Consider the following 21,500-nt stretch of genomic DNA (forward strand, 5'->3'; position numbering starts at 1 on the left):
TGATCGCCTCGAGTCATTTCAATTGAAGGGTTTACACAAAGTCATTTTATTTACAGTTTCTTGATCATACATTTATAGCAGATTTAATATAATACACCATTTACACATAAAAACTCAATTCTTAAAGAAGCAAAGCTGTCAGCGTTACCATGCAATAACTAGAATAACAGAGTATTGTCAAGCATTCCTTTGTGCGATTCTTTAACTCACTGTTTACACTCTTCACCTGGGTATTTTATGGGACATAGTGAGGGAGAAAAAAGTGGTTGACAAAGTACTGGGTGATTTTTTTTTAACATAATCTTATTAGAGCATTTAGATTATACAGAAAAGAGAAAAAGAAATAAATCTGCTCATACTTAAAACATTTTTTTTTAAAGAAAATCATTAAAGTTTTTGGTGCATTCATGAATTGTTGCCTTGCTGCTTTGAACTCAAACAAGACCACTACTGTAACAAAGGCAAAATCATCTGAATCATTATAAAATTAAATCATTTTCACTCGCACCTTTTCCAGGTTTTAAGTCATCAGAAAGGAGCTTGTTGACAGCTATTTGGTCCTGCATATGCAAACATTTGCTGTTAAAACAGAAGTTACCGGGAGACAGTGTCTCCCTGACAAGCCCACTCCCTTCTGCCTGACCGATGGCCCCAGTAATCACCTGCTACACACAAAGTCTTCCACTGAATGCTAAGTTAGTGTACATCCTTGTCGTCAAAGTGGGTGATTACCTTTTTATAAATTGTTTCCAGAAAATTTCAGTTTCTGAAAAAGTGTGAATGCCTAGATAATTACTCTTTTTGTCTTTTTAGGGTCAGACAATTGGACTGATCGCTTCAATACCATCATCAGTTTCAACCAAAAACTTCAGTACAGATGTACAGCAGTACAGTGCACGTTTTAGAGAATATACACACTTGGGTTTTTTGTAAAAGGCCATCTGTCCTCACAGAAATGAAACAGAATGACCGTCATCACTTAACAAAGCATAAAATAATGATGTCAGACGTTAAAATAAGGTGCTTGCATTAAGCTTTCCTCCGCTGTGTTGGTTCCAGGATGATGAGTTCAATCAGCTTGTTATTCCAACGGTACCACCTTATAAATAGTGGGTAATGTCACCTTAAAATCTATACAGTTGTTTTTTTTGTTGTTTTTTTAACAAAGTAGTTTTGTTTACTAAACCACTCTTACCACATGGTTGTGGTCGCGGTCTTAACCTAAACTTTTTCTTTTTCATAGATGTAGTTTAGTTACCTCAACCTCAGTAAAAACAGACTGAAACCAAAATCTATATTGGCTTAAATATACAATCATGTCTACAAATGTTGCAAATACTAACGTCCTGCATTAGATTTGTGACAGTTTGGATCCATCACTTTAACTTTGCCTGCGGTTTTGAACGTGACTGCGTACTTCACCTGAATTCATGTCTTGCTGTTATTGATGCTGATAGTATTTGAACACATTATGTGTCACCACATAAAATGATCTTGCATCTATAAAGTAAATATGAAGCTAAAAATGGTGGAAGTAAATTTAGGAAAGCTAAGAATACCGAACTTAAGTCTTTCCAAATGTAGCTAAGGTTTTACTTTCAAACCATTTCTATTTTTCTGTGAAAACACAAAGTTGTGAAGAAAGTTTGCAACCTTATAGTCTTATTTCAACAGCAAAAAAATGACATTTTCTGCACCAACTCAGTTAATGGTAAGAAATGATTTAAGTCTCTTTTCCAAAATGTCAAAAGGTTCATTTAAAAAGTGTGGAAGAAAATACACTAAGCTCCAAGAAGCCATATTTATGTGATTAAACACTAGTACCCCTTGTAAAAAGAAAGTGTGGCTACTACAACTATCGCCCTCCTCATGGAAATTTAATGAGATAGACATTTCCATTTTAAATTAACTGCTGCAATGCTTTATCTGTTGACTACAGGCTTAATCACCCTTCATTTGATTTTAAAGACTTTGGAAACTTTCTCAAGCTATTAAACCAAACATTACAGAGGTTCTTTAATCTCCTTTGAAGTTCCCCAAAGACAAAGAAATCATTTGAGGAGCACAGCTTAGTTTCTTAAGCAAAGCCTTACATAATGGTTGACTCAAGCTGTTATTGTTGCTTTGTCATTCAAGCTCCCTTGATAACTTCTTCACATGAATAAGCCAATTCTACCATCAAAAGCATTCTCAATAGAAAATCTGCATTCTTCCATGTGCAACCACTTTCTAAGCGCAAGATTTTGTAGATGACGGACTGTGAGGCCAAGATCACTAATATTTTCCCTTTTTTTTGTTTCCCCCACCCAAAAATACTCCGAAATGATTAAACCCGTCAAAAGATAATCTTTGTTCTCTTTGTCCTGAACTCTTTGGTTTAACATTTCATTTATTTCGTCTGTTCAGTCGCCTCAGCTGACCTCACACACCACTGAATTTTTTTAACGACTTATCGCCTCCTACACCTGGATTCAATCATCATCATCACGGATGCTGCATCTGCAGCAGCACAATGTCGCTTTTTATACATATCAAAAATCTCAAAGCCCAAGAACATATGGTTATGAGGAAACATTGTCACGACTTTTAGTTCCTCTAGATAGTCAAGTTTGACCGGCATATCACAGTGATGGAAAAGGCGCAGTAGATAATTGGTCTGTGGTAAGATCTTTTCTGAGTCTCTGAGTGGTGCCAAGAATTACCATGCGGTTAATTTGTTTCATTTTTATTGAGTTTACTTCAGTATACTTCAAAAATATGTTAATTAATCGATTGTACATTAAAGTAAGAATGTATAGTAAATAAATTAACCAACCTGAGAACATCTGCTGAAAGAGACTGTGCAGTGTGCTTGGTGGAACTGTTGGTGGTGAACATATCTGATTGCAATCATCTTGGGCACAGTATATCACTGATTACCAAGATGAATGTTAAAGCAGCACAATGTAACTTTTCCACCTTAATATAATATTTCCAGAGTCATTGTGATGGTACATCAACTTCCAACAGGTTTAATGAACCTCTGTCATGGTCTGAGGGGTCTGTATCGCCTTCACTGGCACTATGTAACTTTGAGGTGTATGGTAGGAACCCTTCCACACTACTGGTAAAGCACTACCGCTTTTGTCCAAAGGAGCCGCCAAACTCAACAAAAGCTGAAAGTTACATTGTGCTGCTTTAAGTGCCTGGAAATTACCATGTTTGTGCTCTCTGTGAAAGTTGTGGTCCTGAAAAAATGGGTTTTCTAATTAGCAGCAGGCTTATATTTCCTGGTCGTCACTCCTGGTTTCTCTAAGGACCACTGTGCTCCCTTTGAATCGGATTTGGATTAGTTCAGGTTGAGCTGCTTCTCCCAGGAGTCTGCAAGAGCCCATGTAGCAGAAAAACAAGTTCTGAGCTTTTGCTGCTGAGTGAACTTCATGCTTATTACCAGCATAAGGTATTACACATTTGAAATAGCATAAAAGTCAAATAAATCCAGCAATTTCTAGCAATGTAACGATGTATGGTATATGTTTAGGTACATACATTATAAATGATCTGTCATATGAGCATGATTTTCAGAAACCTGACTAGTAAAAGCAGAAGTGCGACTCAGTTTAAACTCTGAATCATGTGTTGTGTTTTACAAAACGAAGGAAAGGGTCTACTGGGAATTTAAAGCCCAACTAACAAAATTGCACTCAGATGCTAAAAAAAATCATTTGAGCCGTACAAATTGTCAAATCAGCTAAGTTATGCAGCAAAGTATGAAAACATGAATTAATTAAAACAGTCAAAGATATACAAAGCAGAGATATTTGATGAAAATTCCATGAAAAAAAGTCCTTGCAAGATATCCTATAGCATAGCCTTACTACTGGCTACTTGAAAGTTTGTGAACCATTAGAAAAAATGAAAAAAGAAACTGAAACTTCATACAGTTTTCACAGATATTCCTCTAATATGGTGCAGGACTGATTGGTTGTTGCTGAACTGTTTATTAAGATATTGGATGTGAGCGTCACATACTCAAAAATGTGTATTATTGGATCATAAATAAATATAATGGATTTTCTTTCTTAAGTTTTGTCTAAATGGTTCACAGACTTCCAAGTACAACTGTATACAGAAGGATTTTTTGATTCCCCAGTAGCGTTTTACATGCACTGTAATCATTTGCCATATGCTGAGTTTTACTAATTCTCAAGTTTAATTAGAATTATTGCACTTCAACATACAAAGGAAGCTCACAAACACATTTCCCGACAACAAAGTTAGTTTAGACCCTGAATGAGTCCTCTTGACGTGAAAAGGAAATACTCTGGAATATATTGTTTGGACAACATTTTGTTTGATTATAAGGAATGTGCAGAGGGAAAGGGAAATTTGTCAAGTCTCACAATCAATTTTCTTCATTTTAGACCTCTTGTAAGTGAGATCCAGGTTTGTCTTGGAAACAGTTGTGGTCATGCACATTTTAAGTAGGTGTGAAAGGATGTTTGGCTAAGTCACAGTTGGCAATATGGCAGTCTAAAGAAAAACATTAAGAAACTTGAAGGTATCCTCTAATTCCTGGTTGGTATGGCTCACTATGCTGTATGTTTTGAGTTTTACTCCCTTTTGGGGAAAAGAGTTTCCCCGTTAGTAGAAAAAAGGGCTCAGTGTCTGCTGCAGACAACAGGGAGTTCATGTTGGTTTCTTTCTGATCATGAAAGCATGAGTTCATTGGAAAGCAATGGCCAATTATAAAGTGTTTGAGGTTTACCATAGTATCTACAGCATTTGAAGGTTTGGGTTCAAAAATAAGCATTGACAGATGTTTGCTAAGGTGGAATGCCACAAATAAGCTAATAAAAGATCCATAGTCAGAGCCAATTTTGTGTACTCATTCATAAAATTAGAACAAAGCCAATCAAATAAATACCAGTCACTGTGTACATGAGCATGTTTGGAGGGAAGGAGGAAATGTTTGTACCAAATCCTTCAAGTCATTATCAGAATAATTAATATCATCAATCATACTTGATGACTTTGTTGATTTGCTCTCCGTGTCAATTTCGTGATGTTCAAAGTCAAGAGAGAAATTGAACTTCTCATCAGATAGAAAACATTTACCCTCTGGACCCAGTGCCCTAATGAGATTCTCCGCTGATTCTCCACTGGCCTAAAAATAAAGAAAGGAAAATAGTTTGATTGTTCCAAAAAGTTTCCAACGTAACATATCTTGTAAACATAAACAAACCTATTTCTCTGGGGCTGCTTCTACTGACGCTGCTGCACTCTCATTGATGATCTCCTCCTGGTTGAAGAACTCACTCTGCGACCCTGGGTCCCATCCTGCTGCTCTGAGGGATAAGCCACCACCTGGGTGGCTGATCTCGGCACCTGCAGGCGGTTTAACTCCCTCATATCCCTTGCCATCTGTGACAATGTCTGGCTGGGGTTGGTCTGAAGACGTTGGAAGAGGCTTTCCCTGTTAATTTTCCTCTCTGGACAGCTGAACGTCATAGCCACTCCAGAATCTGACTTCATCTCTCTGGAGAAACCATCTGAGGTGCCATCAAAGCAGCGCCCAATAGCGATCTCTTTGGCCACTCTGGGGTTCTGGTCTGTGACAGTGTAGATTCCATAGTTGTGTCCCAGAGGATCCACAGGTGCCAACATGGTGAAAGCATGTGAATCATTGCTTTGAGCGACTGGTGGATGTTTAATGAGATACTCATGTAGGAGATTGTTGACACCAACCCTGCGACAATTACCCTGTGGAAGCAATGATATGAGTGATCTATCCACCTCTGCTTGATCATATAACATGCCACTACATTTGAATTCGACACAGGCAGCCGAGGTGTTGGCCTCTCGCATGTCACGGGTACTGCGAATGTCTCTAATACCATAAAGTTTTTCTTTTGTCTGTGGGTGTGTTCCTCCCATATTCCTCGACCTGATCATCACTTCCTTCGTTCCATGAATCTTCACTTTGATGAAGCATGCTCTGAACTCCTGAGGGTTTGGCCACCAGGAGAGGTAGTCTCCTGTCCAGGTTGTCAAATCATTCTCCTCAAAGGGAACAACATTGTACTCATACTTGTCCTTTTCCACTCTAAAAAACCTGAAGTGGTTTGCATCCACAGGGGCATTTTCACAAGCTATTAAATTCTGGTATGGATATATTGGTCCATTGGTCTCATCAAGATTGTTTTGGTTAGGCTTTGCCAAGTTGATTCTGAAGGCTGTTTTCTTCAGAGCTGGATCATCATGGTCTGAACGCTGGTAGTCTATTTTATCTAGATAGGGCTGAGACACTCCAATGATGTTTGGATTCATCTTTGGGGAAGAAGGAGCTGCCTCCAATTCTTCTCCACTTAGCATTGCAGTAACATAAGCTGTGTAAGCGTCAGGCCTCATGGCATCACAGAAAGCTGGCAAGCAGGCTCCACTGGGCCCAGTTATGACGCTGTCAAAGCGACCCCATGCCCTGGGGTTAGACGAATAACCAGGTTTTGGCTCCAGGTTTATCAAACTGATTACAACACCCTCCAGTTGTTCAGTAGGAAGGAATTTGTCACTCATGTATGCACGGACTTTAACATAACAGCGTCTGTTTTCAGGGACATCCAAGTTGAAGAGTCTGCGTTCTCTGATCTCCATGTTGCCTATGAGGAATGTACGCTCCTCACGCTTGCTCCGCCCATGACCTCCAGAAGTTGTTGTGCTGTAGGAGAAGTCACTCTCTTCCTCCCACACACCTGTGTCTGGGTTTAAAGACCACAACTTCATTTTGGGAATGTGTTCCTGCATTTTAACATGCTGTGTGTCGAGGAGGACTTGGACAGCTCCAGCTCCAAGCATTTCCTTATTGGTCTCATCTCTGAAGTCCACAGAGAACATGCCATATGTCCTCAATGGGAGCATGTCACCTTCGTCATCGACAAAGTTGAGGTCTCCAGGTGCTGCAGCTGCTGTTGTGATGTTTCTAGGATCAATGAATGTGACGCTGGCTTTCACAGTCCCCTCATAGACTTCTCCATTGTCCTTATGGAAGGAATTGGGAGGAATGACCAATTGCCCTATTGGGTCCTCCCCTTTAATTTCTCCTAAATCAATAAAATTGGTTTCTGCAGCATTGATGTCAATTGGTATCTGCTTCCTCATCACTTTCACGTCATGATAGATGGAGCCACCTTTCTTGTCAAAGATGAATACTTTTGGAGTGTCAAGAAACTTCTCAGTGGGGTCAACAAAATTCACCACTAATCGTTGGGTATCTGGAGCAATTTGCAAAGTGAAGCCTCCTTGGTATCCTGTGGTGCCTACTCTTTCTTTACCAATATAGATGTGTCCAAAACGCAGAGGCTCGCCATTGTCAGCAGTCGCCACTCTGCCACGTACCAGAACAGTTGGCTGCACACACTTCTGACAGCCGCAGTTTGCCACGGCCTTGATAGGAAGACTGTAGCTACCACAGTCAATGACTCGGCTCTCCATTGTCTGGACCCCACAACAGAATCCAGTTCCATCTCTGCAGCGCATATCAAAGTCTAGGGAGCCAGCACATTTGTTGAAAGGGCATCTACCAGCATTGTAGTACTTGGAGTTGGTTCCAGGTTGAACACAGTCCATTGGTAGTCTGACGAGGTGGGATTCAGGGGTAGAACTGCATGCTGGTGTTCCTTTTGCTGTGAATTAGACAGATCATATCAGTAAGTGGCACCTGAAACCTTGACTAGTCACACATCCTTAACGCAGTGTCATTTCAACCCTCATCTGCTTCTAGAAATGAACCAACTTACTGATTTGAAACAATGCATGTTTTAAGTCTAGCGTGTTGTAGTGTATACTGAAACAGGTATGTACTGGTTGTCAGTGCAGCTGTGGGATAGTTTGGAGATTTATGAAACAATGCCTGTTAGATCATAAATGTGTAATTGTTGGGTACACAATGCTTAAATATATATTTATTTTGTGGAATACAAGACGTGTGTGAGAAAAATTAGTGAACATATCTATTTTTTTCTTTTAAAATGAGCTTAAAAATGTTACAATAATCATATATAATGTGCAAACACTTGTGAAATGGATTGAAATGTTCACACACACACAACACAGTGTCATGTAACTAACCAAGATGAGCAGAGAAGTGTGTATGAAATGGTAATTAGATGTGAGGCCGAAGAGAACATTTATTTACCAACAATTCAACTGGGAGCTGAAAAGAAATAAGAATTGTTCTCCAATGGTAATTAATTATTATCATAGAAGATTAATTATCCCTTATGATAATGAATGTGAATAATATCATGGTTGCTGTGCAGAACACAATCCTACTATATGTTGTTGTCACCTCTGCGGTCTGTCTTTAACATAATGTATTCATCTAAAATAACATAAAATATAAAAAAAACTATTCGAGTGAATGAGAAAACATATTTGTCATGTTTTTCATACAAGTGTCTTCTCTGTAAATGGCTTTTGGATTGCTGGGAATTGTCTGCAGCCTGCCTGCGGTAAATTGTTTTCGAGCTGTTCCATGAAATTTGTTAATTTGTGCCTTAAGTAACAAGTACCTGGAGGATATGAGCTCTTTGCAGCTCTCCACCACAGATGTGGAAGCATATATACCCAACTTAGACAGGGAAAAATCTGTTCATAATTTTAGGTTTTACCTAAGAAGTGGTTTTTACAGTGTCCAGAACCATCTCAGTCTCGATAGAAATGCTGTTTAAGAAGCTGTAGTTTAAACCAATGTAAACACAATAAAATCTTAGTTTCCTAGACACTACAAAATTGTCTTGATATTTTTATTTGATTTTTTTCCCAGTCAGTTGGTGAACTGACTTCTCTCTCGCTCTGTGGTTTTCTTTGATGGTTTTGCATGGACATGGCTCATGGATGACTTGGTTGGTGTTCAGCACTGACATCCTTCTTAAAGAGAGCATTCACTCTCCAGCAGCTGCTCCTTGTACAATATAATGATTTGTGGTTGTTTGCCTTTTTTTCTATTTTCATTGGTTTTACTTGAACCTGTGGATCATATAAATCATCGTCAAAGGCTCCGGGACAGGAGCCACTATAAGCTATAATCCCTGTGAGTGCTTCCTATCAGCAAAGCAAATGATTTTCACTCATGACTGCCGAAGAAAAATTGCAGCTTACTTGAACTTGACTTTTTGACCCTGAAAACAATCTTTCACAAAAAATAAAGCTAGTTTACAGATGTAGTATAAAGAGCATATGCAACTCTGCATGAGATGCCACGCTGTACATACCGATGACGGTAAGGATGGCTGGGGATGACTTTATGCTGCCTGCAGGGCCGCTGGTTTTGCAATAATACTGTCCTGACTGCTCTGGCTTTAGATCACGCAGTACGAGGTCCTCTTCATACTTGTAGAATTTTCTGTCCAGCAGAGTCCCATTGTGGTACCTTGATTAATATTTCAGAAAAAACAAATAAATGAATAAATGAATATATATACTATATATATATATATATATATATATATATATATATATATATATATATATATATATATATATATATATATATATATATATATATATATATATTATATATATATATATATATATATATATATATATGCACACGGAACAATAAAAAAAAATCACTCTAATTACAGCTGTTCCTGGCTATTTATAGTTCTACCATACTTCATATTGTATCCCCACCGGTGTTGATCTCACCAGTAGTATTTGTCAGGTGCCGGTGATCCTGTTGCCGTGCAGCACAACAGCACCCGTCCTCCTTCATAACGTACTTTGTCCTCTGGGTGCTTCACGATGTATGGTTTTTCTGTGGAAAGCAGAAAAGCACGACTCCTAAGGGGCAGACTCTGGTTGTTGTGAATGGTGAGGCAGAGTGCAGACAGCTCATAAAACTCAGTCAGATGTTGTACTTAATTTTCACATTGGTCTCTGAGCTGGAAATAAAAAATGATTGTTGAGGGAATTACCCTCTCAGAAGTAGCGCAGATTGAGCTTTATTTGGTTTCCATGCAACCAATAAGTGGTCAAGAGATGATGCATAGTGTTACAGACTGTTTATGTGCAGCAATGTCAGTTTCCTTTCTTAATCTGAGAACATGATTGGTGGGGTAACAATGATGACAACCATGAAACATGTATTATATTATCCAATTATTTGTTACTTTCCCTTGTATTGACACTTACCTGCGGATCTAAGGACAGCCCGTAACCAGGACAACCCTGTTGTATTGCTGGAGGTCGAGACAGTTATCGGGGCAAACTTCTCCTTCTTGATAGTGACTGAAGTTGAACTGGAGGAGCAGACTCCTGTGAGCCTGAACTGCCCTTTGACATCCGTACGAGCTTGAATGACTTTGGGATGGCTGGCTAGAGCCACACTTGCTCCTGCCACTGGGACTCCAGTCACCGTGTAGATTTCTCCATGCAGGGAATGACCCTTACACACGCAACGGCTGCAGTCCTCACTAGGACGACCTACTGCGCAGACGAGCTGACATTTGACTGTCACGAAAGAGCCGGGGACACAAACGGAAACTGATAAGCACATGGAAATGAAGAAGGTTGCAGTGCTTGTCCTCAAATTGGGAGTTTGCATACCTGGGCATGGATTCTTTCCACACTTTTGTACTTCAACAGGTCGGCCTGAACACTGCACTGTCACTGAGGTCCTCAGACAGGTCCGTCGCCTTGTCCTCCGACCCCCTCCACAGGTCACCGAGCACACCCCCCAACGACCCCATGGACTCCACTTGGCTAATCACATCACACATTACACATAAAAGGCGTATTTCAGTTAGTATTTGTTCAAAAGCAACCATCTTTGCAATTCTACCACTCCAACTTTACAAAGTGCTCCAGCTGCTGATTGCAAACTGGTGCATAGGAGCAATGTGTGGACCAAAAATTGCTTAAGAGATGCAATTATGCTGTATTATGCTGTGCATTAAAATTGAAATATTTCAATCAAAACACTGCTGATTACAAGTGGCTTCGTGGGAAACACTTGAACTAATTGTAGTAAATTATGATTTTTTTTTGTAAATTTGTATGCTCCAGGCTTTCAAGATTCATTACTTCTTCACGGCTGAATATGGTTTTCCACATTCAGCTCTAAGTGGGAGCAGAGAGGGAGCAAAGAAAACTTTCAGGCAATTTCAGGGATTGTTAAACTGAAGCTAAAATTGAAACTCATATTTAACTTTAAATCACTATTTTTTTGTGAGTGTGCTACATCTAAATCACAAAGATAGCTCATTATTAGCCTATTGTGTCCATAAAAATAGTGTTGTATGGAGAGCTTACATTGCTCTTTAATCGGTGAATTACTGTTTGGTTTGAGATCTATAGTACTGAACAAAGTAACAGCACTCTCATGACTTAGCTGCTGACGTTACTTGCAATAATCACCTGTACATGGGGGGGTGGAGCACTCCATCCTCTCTGAGTGGTGCCCCTGACATGCTGGAACAAACAGCAGGGGCATGGGCTGAGCACTCACACACTTCCTTTGACGAACCTGGATTCCCACATCGTTGCAAACCGTGGTTGAACAAGAGCCCCATTCAGTCCAGTCAGTCCAATAGCTCTGCACTACACACACAAATCAGAGAGAAGAGGATGACGTGCCAATGTGTGAACTAAAATAACTAAGTTAGCAGTTAATGTGACAGCATACAGCTAGTATTTATCAAGTGACAGCTTGTGCAGCCCTGTGCTGCTGCCATTGAGACTACCTGGGGGACACTGAAATCGAACATGGTAGTTGGAACAGACACGGCCAAGTGGCTGCTCTTTGTTGATGCACCAGAAGCCCTTCTCTAAACTCGAGTGGACCACTTCGCCGGTATCTACAGCTGCCACCCAGTCTGTTGTGCGAGCCTCCATAGCCGTAGGCCGAGCACAGATTCTCTCCCTGTAGTAGAAACGGATGGCCTCCAGGCGTTCGTAGTCTCCATTTCCCCCGGGATGGTCGATATTGAACCAAGAGGTCCACTCAGTCACGCCTGAAGGAACAGGCAGAGAAGACTTGGATGAAAACCAAAGGTTAGGAAGTTAGAAGACAATTCATGTTCAAGAAATGTGTGGGTAGGACGGTTAGAGCTGGTCTTACAAAGAGGAGAGACAAGGTTCACGACTAAGCATGAAACAGCTGCAGTTGGCCACAGACTTGAAGAGGAAGTCTGCATCTGCCATTTTAGAGTTCTTGCTCTCTAGGGAGCTTTACTCTGTCCATTTTCTTTCCAAGCCGCCTGGCTTGGCTGAGTAGGCATAAAATGTATTTATTTATTCATTTATTTACTTATTTATTTATTATTTTCTTTTTTTATATATATATCCCACAGCCCCATGCTACACCTGAAGAATTAGGTTATGGGAAATAATCCCAAATTCAATTAAAAGGAATTAAGCTGATGATCAACTTCACTCTAAAATATTCTTAGTTAGATCCAACAAGCATCGCGGTAGAATGAAACGGATACAGAAAGGACCCTGGCTAGACAGCTGGCATATCTACAGTTGGAGTGTGGCTGTTTAATCCTAAAGCTTTTCAAATCCAAGACTACAAGGATTTCTTTTCATCAGATCTTTTCATAAGTATGATTTTAACCATCATGAAATGTTAAGCACATGACTGTAAACTCCCCGAGAATGCAACTAAATGGTAAATGGCTTACACTTATATAGCGCTTTACAGCTGTAGTCCTACAGCCCCAAAGCGCTTTACACTGCAAACATTCACCCACACACGCACACATTCACACACCGGTTGTCGGCGGATAAATGATGATGAAGCCAACAGAAAAGTAGCACAACTTTACCAAATTTGAATTTCAAACATTCATAAGTGAAGTAGACACGATACATCTGTTTGAATTGACGGTGTAAGTTCTAGATGCACAAACAGACATTGAATTACTGAATTTAAAAACCTAACCAAGGTAAATTGAGATAAAAATATGAGTTATTTAGTTGGACAAACTTTCATGAATAAGAACAGAAAGCAAATTAACACATGAGTATGTTGGCTGGATTTTTAACAGTCTTTTAAAGCCTTTAGAGGGAGAGTAGCCAACAGTTATTTAGTGCCATTAAGGGAGACCGCGCTTTAGTAACTCATTGTCTTCTTAAAGTTGCATTATCGAGCACTTCCCAAACCACCAGAGCAGTTATTCTTTCCCATGGCCACAATCACAGCTGTGATTGTTTATGGTACCCACATTTGAATAATAGTGTATTACTGAAACAAATGATGCGAAAGAAGAAAAAACAAAACCCCATCATACATTTCTAAGAGACTCTGAGACTGTCACTTTCATTTTATGTTAAATTCTGTAGCCTTATTTCCATTTCCACTCCACCATATCAGGTTGAATTTGGTCTAAAAACTTGTGCATCCATGGTCAAAAAAACACGTGGCAGTGCACATTCTCACACATTCTTCCTTTATAAATGAGCAGTTTGTGAGCAGGGAAAGACATACGTGTGGTTTTCGTGTGTAAGCATCCTTCATGCATCTGCCTTCAGCAGTCATTATGAGGTTTTAAAGAGAGGCTGGATTTGGAAAGGATTTCAGATAAAGACAAGACGCACTGAAGATAAAATTACATATATTGTTTTGCACAGCTGCTGACAGATCTTAAGTGTGTCTTAATGTGTAAAAAAGGGCTCAAATAAAAGTCTAGGTTTCAGTGCAAATTGCTGATCTCGTGCAGAGTTTTTAGCTTTACTGTCATAGCCAACGATGCCACTGCTGCTGCTGTTCATTCTGATGATAAACCCACTAACTCAGCAAATCACTTTTAACAGCTTCCAGCATGCATTTGTCCCTTTCATCTGATGCTGATTGTTTTAAAGACTGCTGTCATCCTGCTGGATTGAGTACCTGTTGTCTGTGAGTCAGTGAATGTGTTGACAGCCAGTCTCCTGTTCCTGTTGTACATGTCTCTGGTCATCCCCGATCCTACATACAGAGAAAAAACAACAAAAACACCTTGGTTTAAAGAGACATCTGTATACTTTGTCATTAAACTTAAAAATATGTGCAGCAGTAAAAATGTATTTTCAGTTGCCACCACCCTTACAGACAGACACACACACAGACACAGCCATTTCATGTATTTTCCTTTCCTTTTAGTTCTAACGATTTATGAATAAACAGATATGAATGCACATGTTTTCCACAAATAATGGATGCTTGTATCACTGAGTCATCCTGACATCACCGTCCTATGCTTCATTATCTGCTGGAAGCAAATGCTGCCCAATAAGAAAGAAAAATATATTAAATGTGACATTCATTGTATTTTTTGCACTTTGATTATTTTTTTTTTAAACAAGCACCATGATATTTTCCCTATTGCTTTGAAGTTCAAGGGTTCATTTTTCTCCTGTACTAATGTTTTATGGTTAAAAAAAAATATGAAGAAAATGCCTGTTGTTTCCTTGATGCTTCATTTCTGAGTTTGAAAATAAATGAGATCATCTTTGACACGAACAAAAAAGTAGATCGTGCTGCCTCTGCGTGTGTACGCGTGTGTACGTGTGGCTGTGCATGTATGCGGCTGCTGTTTATGAGCACAGAATCCCAGAACAGAAACCAGTATTGATCCCAGTTTTCTGCTGGATTTACGGCTCGCCTGAAGTCTTTATTGTTAAGCCAACTTTTTTCACTGGATCTCTTAAAGTTTTTATTTACATTTCTTGATAGATTTACCAAAGAAAGCTAGTAACTCACAAGAAACAAAGTCTAGCCATCCAAAAACCTTTCGGGGTGGCTAAGACGGCCAGTTGACCGTTCGTATTGATTTGTATGCTCCAGGCTTTCAAAGCTTTGTCTCTCTGACACACCGAGACGACTCAGAGAAGCACAATCGAAGCTTTCACTCTGATCTGTTTTGCAGATGTAGCTCGGTCTATGGATTCAGTTCGGTGAACCAATTCAATTAGGCTTCCCATCATCCTCCTTTTTGTAAAATAATCAATCAGTCAATATTCAATTCTAAAAATAGCTACACCTTTTAACATCTGTTCAACTAGTTTTGTGTTTATTTATTAACATTGAAGTCTAAACTTGCAGCCAATTAATGATCATTTCAACATATTCTAAAGCAATTTCTTGCTGCTATTACATCACAATATTTCCCCCGTTCAAACCAAAACAAACTCTTGGCTCCTGATTATCATTTCAAAATTTTTCACAATGAAACCCGAATAGCAAATAAGTCTCAGAGTTTTTTACGAGGTGTTTAACCGTTACAGGAAAGGAAATCCAGATTAGCTACAGCAAAAGACAAATGCTGGAGAAGTGATCTCAGTTATGGCAGGTATGTACTGGCGCAGCTCACGGAGCTTATTATGCCTTTGACTGGCATATTAACACTTAATGAATTTTAAAGGCTGAGGAATTTTATTGTGGCACTGCCTCATGCAGCTGGTATGTGAGTAAATTAACCTCAGCAAGAAGCAAATAGATGTGTTCAAGGCCAAAGGGGCCAGGTTAGAGCTTATGATTTCCTCTTTCGCAGACCCAGGTTCCACCAAAGTGGAATCTGGGTCTGCTAGATCTTGTTTGTCCTGGTTAATGTGTGCTTTGTGGGTTTAGTTCTGAACTCTGTGTACAGACTCTTTCACAGCTAAGGTGTTTTGTCCATACTAACAGTTTACTGGGATTTTATATCTTCTAATCCTACAGCCACGGTAGGACAACGGTACCCTTTTGACTCTTCCAAAATAATAACATGAAATCACTCCTAAAATGTGAGAGCGCTGTATTCTAAGGTTTATTTAGTATTTATTTAGCAGACATGGTTGGGTTTGGGGTTAGGGTTTGGGTTGAAATTAGAGCCTCCTGTCCCAAGAAAAACAGCATTTTGTCATTTCCAACCAGCTTTTGGTTACATTAACTTGACTTCAAGTCCTCACCTGACCTCATTCATGACTTAAGTAAAACATTAAAATGGGTTACAAGATGCATTAAAGGAGCTTGAGGCTCCTTTTAAGAAATGAGACTCTCTAGCGCCACCCTTCACCACGACGGCCGTTGGGGGTACTGCAGCCAACAGTGAAGCCGGCACGGGAGAACGGGGAGAACGCACATGCAGCGTCATGTGACGTCACATCCGCAGGACAGCGCGGGAAATTCGGGACCGAATTGCAGCACATTTTGCAGCACACAGCCTGTTCAAGGCAACGGAGAGATACACTAGAGGGCTCATTCTTTTGGGTTTGGAACGCTTCATCTGACATTATTACTAGAAAACTTAAAACGTATACGAATTTTTTTCATAAATCTTGCCACAATCCGGCCTCAAGCTCCTTTAAAGCAGGACTGATAGAAGAAAGTGACACCCAGTTGGAAAAGGGTGGAGGATCTCATCGTTTTGTTCAGTTGAGCCAAAAGGCAAGGACCTCTATCCCCAGCTGATCTGCATTGCTACTCTCACCATAAGGAATAAGAAGTGGCTGGACTGTCCCTCATGGGTGAGAGCTTCAGCCATTTGGGAGGGACTCACACATTGAGAGGATCCAGTTGATATGGTTCAAGCATTTGCTTAGGATGCTTCCTGGATGCTCCTCTAGGGAGGTGTTTTGGGCACGTCCAGCTGGGCAGAGGCTTCAGTGCAGATCCAGGTAACGCCAGACAAATGACATTTCTTGAATGGCTTTTGAGCACCATGCTACTCCCTCCGCAGGGCTCGGGGTGTGTCTAGGCCTCTTTGCTCAGGCTGCTGACTCCCAAAGACCCAAACTCAGATACCTGCTTCCACAGCCACACTAACGCATGGAAAGTTTGACAGCCACCTCATCCCACAGGAGTCTGTGGACGACTGCATGTCTTATTTAGGTTTGGATTTAATGATCTACATCTTAGTATTTCAATCCAGAGCGCAGACATTTTTTTAACAGCCTGTGCTGCGCAAAAAGGCAGAGCTTCTATTACTAATCGTCACTGCCATTGTAAAGGACAACCTTGCACTCATTCACTCTCTGTGTGGTGGTTTTCTTGTCTTTGCCAGATTCTAATAAAAAAGGCTGCTGCAGAGGGGAATGAGGGGAAAATGACAGACTTTGTGAAATTGCACCCAGAATGGTTTCCTTCATATTCGCGAGGTATGGTTGTGCCAGATGTATGTTGGCAGTCGGACAAGGCTTAAATAGAAGGTCTGGATCCTGTTTATAATATTCCAAAACCTTACATGAAGGAGAAGAGGTGAAAACAGTTCCCCCTTACCACTTTTACGTAACGCACTGGAGAAAGCAATTGCTGCTGTGTAAATTGGGCGACCCAGTAAAGCTGTGGTGTGTCGAAGGATCGAAGGAGTGCGTACCTGAATTTTGCTAAATCAAAGATAATTTGTGGTCGAATTGAAGGATGTGTCTGCCTGGGTCTGTGTATGTGATGATCCATTTGCCATGTCATATGGAGGCTGTTAAATATTTGGCCAGCTCCTCAGCTTAGGTGTATGTGGTTTCCGAGGACTCTCTCGCTCCGTCTCTCACTGTGTATCGCTCTCTTCATCCCAACATTCCTCCATCTCAAAAATCGGTCTGAGCTCTAAAACATCTGTCGCTACTTAAAATTAGCTTAAGATGCAAGTCAAACACATGATTTTGGGATTTAGGCAGGTATAACAAAGGATTTGTAGTCCTTAAATAAGACATTTCAAGAGCACAGTATTGTCTCCCAGACTCTATTAAAAACAGACGGGGCAGTGTTGAATTTGCACTTTTTAATATCTGGAAGCTCTCACTTGAACTTCAGCACCTGCACACATGCACTGAGCCAACAGCTGGATATAGCTCAATTGAAAGTAGCTCATTCTACAACAAGAAAAAAAACTTTTTGGCAAATGTATACGAGCATAAATACACAAAGAGAAGGGAAGATTAGAAAAGTGAGATGTCATGTGGCTTGGAGATTGTCATTAATGAGACTCTATGTCTTCTCCTTTGATCCGTTTAGTTCTTGTCTCAGTGAGCTGGCCAGACAGCCCTGTGTTTGGAGCAGACAGTGGTCAGCATCTGGAGAACTAGCCCCACCGTCGGACCCAAATTATGCACAGAGAACAGAGAGGAAGGCTGGAAGATGCATGAGAAGGAGCAGTTATACCACAGTGCTCCTGTCTGAGTTATTATGGGCATTCGGTAACAGCTGCCACCTTTAAATAGGGAAATAGCTCATAAATCTGTGAGCTTTTGAGGTGTATGGCGAGGGGGACAGAGAACAAAGCCAGCATAGTCTTTGACTGAGTAGGACAGAGGAAAAAAAAAGAATAGGGGGTGAAGGACAAGAGTTTGATGATGGGAGAGAGCGGAAGGAAAACAGTGGGGGAAGATACATTATTTGTGAGAAATACCTGAGGGATACAGATTAGACACAAAAGGGAAGCGGATGAAGACTAATGAACAGATGGAGACTTGCAACCATTACTTATACTGGAGGATTGATTTCCTTGAGGGGTCTGAGATGGTCATCAAAAAAAGGAAGAGGAAAGAGTGACATGCTGGTCTGTTTGATGGGGGGAAAATGTAACGGTAAAGTCATTTTACCTGTGTGTTGCTTTTTATCCCTCCCTTTATTCCATTTTCTCATTTAAGCAAGCGGGTGGAAAAGTGGGCCAATCATTTTGTGGTTATTGCACCTTGTTTCCAAGGAGACCGGGTTTATATCTTTGGGGGCTGTTCCCACAGCGTTGGACAGTGAGGTAAGTCCAAAAAATGCAGCACTTTCCAGCAAGATGTGGACATATGGCTCAAGAACCATGGCATGAAACCTTACATTTTACAATCCATTTAAGTTCAATGTTCTGCTCACTCTGGTTTTGGTATGAATCACCATTTATAAATCTATTTTCATTGTCTTCTAATCCTGTGATTTATTCATCATTAAATGGCATGAAGCCCCTGCTGGACATTTATGAGTCTGAGGCCTCGCAGCCCAACAAGATGCAGCTATTAAGGTGTCTTCACACACCATTGCCTGCATGAAGTGCCAGTTCTCGTACTTTAAGAAAGTAGCAATAATGTGAAGCAGATGTGAGGTTGACACAAAGTGACAGCCTTAGAAAAAAAAAACTATCAGCATCACTCAGGAAGAATTTCAAAGGATTATGACAACAAAATTAAGGTCTATTGATAGCAGCTGAAGTTATGTCTGCATTTTTCACCTGAACCAGGCCTAAAAATCAACATGTAGGATTGAGAATTTAACAGCTGAACGGTCTCTTTGCCAAATCACAGATACCATGAAAATCATTTGTAAAATATTGCCATGCAATACTTCCAGAAACCATAAAAATGTACAAGCTCAGTGTCTTTCAGTATCCTGCAACTGTGCATGTCTTATAGCAAATAAACCCACATTATGCATTAGAGATGAAAACTTCCTAAATGAAGATGTAAAGCAAAATGACAAAAATCTTACGCCTGATTATAGGGTAACATGGTGGTTACTGTACTGCAGTTTGTGATAATAAGAGGAACAAATGTGTCACCAGAACTTTTTATCACTAACCGCTCTTTTATTGTCCACAGCAGAGCTTTTCCTGTGGTTAAACTACATGACAGGGAGAGCGTTCACCATCTCCCCATCTATTCCCACATGTTGATAATGATCATGGTGACACGCACAGTGAACATCTGGGAGTAATACTGTAGCGAATGGACTGTACTATCAACACCTCTTAGTTCATTTTTTTTATAGATTTGTCAAAACCAGTAACTTACTTTAGCTTGAACGAAAGTCCTCATCCTAAACTGCATATTTGCATTATGGGTACTCGGTTTTTTTCTCTGCAATGTGATTCTGTAAAGAGATTTTTTTGCCCCAAACAAAGTAATTCAAGCGCATAAATACACATGATCGCCAGACATTTATCTCAAACAATCCTTAAGTAACATCCTCAGGGAACCGTTCAAAAAAACTCTGCGGTTACTACTGTCAGTTGTGCTGCACGCGCCTCTTATGTAATTACAAGAACAAGGTACATTAAGAGGTATTTCACCTCAATATATGACTCATTTCCAGATGTAGAGTCTTTCCAGAAGCAGTTTTAAGTGGAGACAGTGGCTTCCAGCAACTATTTCATCCTGGCATCCAGATTTAAAAGTAACAATGATAACGCCTGAATGGTTGGTCTTTACTTACCTTGCCCCAGAGGCAACCAGGCCAGACAAGACAGCAGAAATGCCAGTTTATTTAATTCCAACATTTTGCTGACGTTCGCAGCGACAGATGATTTTTTTTCTTTTCTTTTTTTTCCTGATCTTCTACAGAACTGATGCAAAAGTTAAAAACAAACAGCTGGTTTCCTCAGCTTTGGGACGCAGCTGAGCGCAGCTGCTTGAGTTCCTCAGGTGTGAGTGATGCTGCTGGTGGAGCAGAGCCTCCTCGCCGGTCCTCTTCATGGGAGTTGAGTTGCTGAGTTGGAGACAGGAGCTTTTTAAAAGAAAGGGCACCCGGAGCACACACCGATCCAGCCCCTCTCTCTTCTCCATTGGCCAGTGAAATGTAACATCTGGGTCCCCAATATCAGTGTCCAAAAAAAAAAAAGGTGAGGATCTGGTGGGGGCAGAGTTAGATGGACACACACACCCGTGGAGAACGAGGGGGGGTGGGGGGGGGGTGTCTGTGGTAAATTAAAATAAGAGGGTGTTGTTCCATTCTTCCAAGCAATATCTCATTGTTTTTTACTTAGTACCGGCACTATTTAAGTTTTTATGCCTGTGGGTCACTGTAATTCCCCTTTGCAACAGCAGTTATTCTCGTCCAAAGAACAGGTGTGTGTGTGTGTCATGAATGTCTTTCCTTCTTTAATTTTCTATTTTGGTTTCTGTGTGCATCTTTTCAAACACAGACCCGTTGAAAATTTGGACATTTTCCTGTTGCTTTATAAACATCTGAAATGCACTAGAAGTAGTTCCAAATTTTAGATTCTTATCACATCCATGATAACTTGATGTTTTTACTAACAGTTTATTCTGAGTAAATAAATATATTTCCCTTAAAATGATGATTCACTATCCCCCATCTGCCTTTCTGCTCCAGATTCACTCAGGACAGGACCAGATGCTGTTCCACTTCTGGTTCAACTTGTGGTTTAGTTTTGTTGCTTTTTTAACATTTGCTGATTGCAGGATGATGTATGGCCAAAGAGTGGAAGTGGCGTCATACGGCATGCCATTCATGGAAAAGTCCTCAGAGCACGGACGTGGGCCGTGTTTACAAAGCAAAATGTGTTTGGGCTCGTGGACAGATTCTGTATTGCTTGTGACAGCCACGGAAATTAAAAATTATAAAGCTTCTTTATAATTCCCACTCAGTTCAAAATATATATATATATATAAAAAAGCTTCACCGTGAACTTGAACATCTATATTTGATAGTGCCATCACAACAAGAACATTTGAGACTTGATTTTCTTTCCGTCCATCATCCATCCATCCATCCATTATCCATCCTCCATCCATCATTGTCATCATCTATCCATCCTAAATTTGGAAAACCATAA

General features: G+C 40.3%; 1 protein-coding gene across 1 annotated transcript; it reads right to left on the reverse strand.

The window, feature by feature from the left end:
- Positions 1–22: 22 nt before the first annotated feature.
- On the reverse strand, positions 23–20,390 carry cilp2 (cartilage intermediate layer protein 2). Its single transcript, XM_061737732.1, has 10 exons — positions 20,138–20,390; positions 13,874–13,951; positions 11,724–11,993; positions 11,398–11,580; positions 10,588–10,743; positions 10,174–10,491; positions 9,688–9,796; positions 9,252–9,409; positions 5,225–7,661; positions 23–5,146 (listed from the first exon to the last, which is right to left on the reverse strand). The coding sequence occupies exons 1-9, from the start codon at positions 20,199–20,201 to the stop codon at positions 5,245–5,247; spliced, it is 3,753 nt and encodes a 1,250-aa protein (XP_061593716.1). The 5' UTR covers positions 20,202–20,390; the 3' UTR covers positions 23–5,146; positions 5,225–5,244.
- Between the last annotated feature and the right edge of the window lie 1,110 nt (positions 20,391–21,500).

Source organism: Cololabis saira, chromosome 13 (genome assembly GCF_033807715.1).
Source record: "Cololabis saira isolate AMF1-May2022 chromosome 13, fColSai1.1, whole genome shotgun sequence".
Taxonomy (NCBI): Eukaryota; Metazoa; Chordata; class Actinopteri; order Beloniformes; family Belonidae; genus Cololabis; species Cololabis saira.